Here is a 4,258-nt window from a genome sequence, read left to right on the forward strand (position 1 = left end):
CTGGCGGTCGGCGGGTGGACGGACGTGGGCGCGCCTCCCGGGGCAGGAAGTGGGTGAGGACCCACCTGTACGTCGCGCCCCCAGCTATCAGAAGGGAGACAGCCCCCGCCCCGGGCCCCGCCCCGGGGAGTGTCTCTCAGCGGGGTTCCGGTCCTCTGCCCCGCGCAGGGACTCCCGGGTCCGTGGGCGCTCAGAGTCCGGAGGCTCCCTGGTCACATCCTCGGGCTGCTGGGGGCATTGGCGAAAGCTGGAGACACTTGAGTCGGCGCCGGGAGCCCAGGACACCCAGTCGCTTTGCGCCGCGGTGCCAGCTGCAACCTCGCGCGCCCTCTGTCGGAACCCACGGGGCCTCCGAGAAACCCCGGCCAAATGAATGCGGAGTGGATTGGGGAGTGCAGGTGCTCACACCTGTACGTGATGCCAAGGCGACAGCGGGGGTCGGCACAGCAGCTGTGCGTACGCATGTGTGCACAGATGTGCCCAGGCACGGGTGCTGCTGGCAGTAGGTGAAGGGAGTCCCCCGCCCTTCCTGTCAATGAACCAGCCTCCGTGGGGTCCTCCGTGGGTCAAGGGAGACCCGGAGAAGCGCCCCTCCAGCTGTGAAGGGTCCAGCCCGATGCTGCTCCCACTGGGGTGAGGGGCTTTCCCTCTCCCCCACCCCAGGAGGAAGACTTGAGGCCACTAGAGGGAGTTCCAAGCTGGCCAGAATGGCCCTAGGATGAGACCGAGAGTGATGGGGATAGGGTGTGCTGTGCCCACGACCCTTGAAGCTGGCGGGAGCCTGGAACTGGCCCATCTGCCTGGTCATGACCATCCTCGGGCAGCGGGCCAGCACAGGGAAAGACCCCACCAGTCCACCACTGACCAGAGGAACCAGAGTTTGGACCTATGAGCCCAGTCTGGGGACCACCCCCGGGTCAGCCTGGGCCAGGGGTCCTGACCTCCATTCCCCTGGCTCTGACGGGAAGAGTGGGCAGGGCTGTGAAGCTGACACCCACTCTGCAAACCCTAGGCCTTGTCTCTTCAGTCGAGTTTCCCCAGAGGTAATCGGAGGAAGCCGGGCAGGCTGGCCGCAGAGCGAGGGTTTGCCATGCTCTCTGCTATCTGCCCAAGGGAGCAGGAAGACAGTGCCTGCCCTGAGAGCTCCCAGGTGACAGCATCCCGCCCCCAGACACAATGGCTGCTGGTCACAGATGCAGAGGGTCTGATGCCCCAGCTCTATGCCAGCCCCGGAGCTTCTCTCCCACCTGACAGCACGAGAGAGAAGCTGGTAGCCAGTCCAGCTGGCACAGCCGTGGTCAGGCCCGGGCTCTGCAGGGAGGGGTGAGTGGGTGGCCAGAGCCTGAACGCTTACAGGAGGGGCCTCGTCCAGTGACAGTGGTGGCCACTGTGGGGTCAGGGGCCCCTGGGCTGGGAGGGAGGTGCATGCTCAGGCCACAGCTCCTGGAGCATCCTCCGTCCCTGCCTTTGCCACGGCTGATCCTCATGGCAGGAGGTGAGAAAACAGCATCTCAATGCAACAACCCTGCTCACACTAGTCTGGACTCACATAAGGACCCGAGCTTAGGATTCCCACCCAAGCTCCTGCCTGGCTTCTCCTGGGCACCTTTTAAAATCACCACTCAGAGGTGAGCCCGTGAAGAATTAGTGACGGCCGCCCCAACCCTTAGAAGTAATAGGTGCTGCTACCCTGCTCTGTCTCCTGCTGGCTCATGACCTGGGCCTGAGGGCTGCCCTTCCCCCTGCTCACCCACCCCCGCTTCTGGGGTCCGCCACGTAATAAATCCTGTTGTTTTGTTCCATGAGTTTACTGACACTGCGCCTTCATGAAAATGGGCCCGGGGTTTCCATTTCCCCAGAGAGGGCGCTGGGGCGCTGACATGTGTGGCTCCTCACACCAGCTTGGCGGTTTCCAACACAGGGTGATAGTCATCCCCCCCCGCAACTCCCTGCTGTCCTGGGAGGGCTTGGAAGGATGGGGTCAGGGAAGAGGAAGCACAGAGGCTCCTCCCCTCCCCTGTCCATCAGAGTGCCACGCCAGCCGCCTGCCCCTCCCCCGTATCCTCACACATCCAGCCTCACTTTGGCATCTGCTTCTCAGAGGCTGAACCAACACCGACCCCCCTCCATCCCCTCGTCCACCAACATGCTCCCCCTCCCCAAATAAACCCTCAGGAGAGGACCAGAAACCACAACCAAGAGTAAGTGCTGTAGACTGGCTTTGAGGTCACTCTTCCAAGGACACCCGCACCCAGACCTGCCACTCAGAGGAATGGGCAATGACGCGGGGCGGGGGCGGGGGGGAGACGTGAAAGAAAGTGCGTGGGGCTCCAGGCCCAGGCTCTGCACCTGGGTGACGGAGGAGGGCCGCAGAGCATGCCTGGGGCCGAGTCTAAAAATCAGATATGGTCTTTATTGTGTTGGCAGCAACTGACCAGGAGGAGCAAATGTGGGGTGTCGGGAGTGGCCATATGGGCCACCCTGGAACCATTTTCAGCGCTCCCCTGTCCTCAGACAAAACAGAAGCCAAATGATGCCGCAGCCCCAGACTCCAGCCCAGGGAGGAGCCAAAAGTCACATGGAGCCCAGTGACTGTCAATGCAGTTTGTTGGGAAGAAGCTGGGGCAGGCTGAGAAGCAGGGACAAGGCTCCAGGTGGCAGGCCAGGGCACAGAGGGGCACTGACCCAGGGCCTGGGGTGTGCAGCCCTCAGTTCCCGTGCAGGGCCCGTGGCAGCCCGGCTGGGGAAGGACAGCCCTGCAGTCGTGGACCAGCAGGCAGCTCCCCCCAGGAAGGGGTGAAGGGGGCCGAGTGCTGCCTCTGAGGCTGACCTCAGCTCCAAGGGGGTCTTCCTGGCACCCCTGCACAGGCAAGACTCCCCCCACAGGGCATGACCCGCAGTGAGTGCCTGCAAAGAGCTGCTGAGGGGGTACAGCCACAGCGCGGGCAGGGTCCCAGGAGCCCACTGCTGCCTGGAGGAGGAGGGGTCTGGAGGTAGCCTCACGGTGCGCCAGTCCAGGCCAAGCTCCAGGACGACGGGACCAGCCGCCGGAAGGGGGGCCAGTCAGGAAGGCGTGCTCCAAGACAGACGGGGACAAGTCAACGGAGCTGCTGGCCAGCCAGGAGCCCAGGTCACCTTATTTGCAGTACTCCTTCCTGAAGTCTGGAAGCCAGGGGACAGGTGGTGGCTGCCCTCTGCCCCTGTCGCAGGGGGGATAGTGGGCAGACACCCCCAGCAAGACTGCCCAGGGATTTCTGGGTCACGGAGGTGGCAGGGGACTCCTGCCCGTGGGGTCAGGCTGGAACCTGCTGAGAGTGGGCAGGGCGGGACACAGACCCAGGTCTGAGGGACGGAGGTGGTCCTTCCCAGCTACTCACCTTTGTCCAAGTCAACGCTCTTGGCGGGCGGAGAGCTGTGAGCCAGCCCGGCCCTCTCCTTCAGGATGTTGTTTTTGTAATCTGGGGCATGGGGAGAGCAGAGTGAGGCCCCCCAGAGATGGGCCTCCCCCAGCCAGGGCCTCGCAGCCTCGCTCCCTGCCTTGGGGTCCTCGGGCCCCTTACCTAATTGGATGTCTTCACTCCTGTAAAAAGCTTGGTCCCCTGTGACCACAGCAAACTCTGCCACGTTCACGTCCTTCCTGGAGTTGGGTGGGTGGAGGTTAGGGCAGCTGGGCAGGGCCTGGCCCCCTAGGACAGCCAGGAGGGGGCACTCACCCTTTTGACTTCCACGATTTCTTGTCCGAGTATTCGTAGCCTGCGGAGGGAGACTGGCGTTGAAGGCTGGCTCGCCTCCTGCCCCGCGCCCTGCCCTGAGAAACCCTCCCCAGCGAGCACCTGCGCAGGCGCAGCGAGCCGAGCCCCGCCCCTGCCCCGCTCACCTCCGCGTCGGCGCTGACGCGTGGCCAGGACGACGGTGATGAGCAGCAGGATGAAGAGCAGCAGAGTGGCCAGCACGTAGCCCAGCTGCTGGAAGAAGTGGGCCCGGCCCTCGGGGACGATGACGTTGATGACGCTGCGGCCGCGCGCCAGAGTAGGGTCTGCGGGGGCCATGTGGGTGCGGTGTCAGGGGGCGTGCAGCGTGGCCCAGCAAGGCCAGCCCTGCTGCACTGCGTGGGGCGGGGAGGGTCGGGCCGCCCTTCTAACGCCTGTGCCCCTTCGGTGGGACAGGGAGGGACCGGGCTGGTGCCCGCTAGACGTGCCTCGCTCGTCCCAGCCCTGAACGTTCCCGGACGCCCGGGGCGGCCTTCTGCACCTGGGGC

General features: G+C 64.6%; 1 protein-coding gene across 1 annotated transcript in view; it reads right to left on the bottom strand.

The window, feature by feature from the left end:
- Window positions 1-2,391: 2,391 nt before the first annotated feature.
- Window positions 2,392-4,258, bottom strand: part of MXRA8 (matrix remodeling associated 8) — a 4,249-nt gene continuing 2,382 nt past the window's right edge. The window contains exons 5-9 of the mRNA XM_025047911.1: window positions 3,878-4,063; window positions 3,714-3,753; window positions 3,561-3,637; window positions 3,378-3,458; window positions 2,392-3,200 (exon numbers count right to left, since the gene is read on the bottom strand). Of these exons, the coding sequence (XP_024903679.1) occupies window positions 3,064-3,200; window positions 3,378-3,458; window positions 3,561-3,637; window positions 3,714-3,753; window positions 3,878-4,063 (521 nt within the window). The 3' untranslated portion in view covers window positions 2,392-3,063. The remainder of the gene's footprint in view (window positions 3,201-3,377; window positions 3,459-3,560; window positions 3,638-3,713; window positions 3,754-3,877; window positions 4,064-4,258) is intronic.

The sequence above is a fragment of the Pteropus alecto genome, unplaced genomic scaffold (assembly GCF_000325575.1).
Source record: "Pteropus alecto unplaced genomic scaffold, ASM32557v1 scaffold700, whole genome shotgun sequence".
NCBI lineage: Eukaryota > Metazoa > Chordata > Mammalia > Chiroptera > Pteropodidae > Pteropus > Pteropus alecto.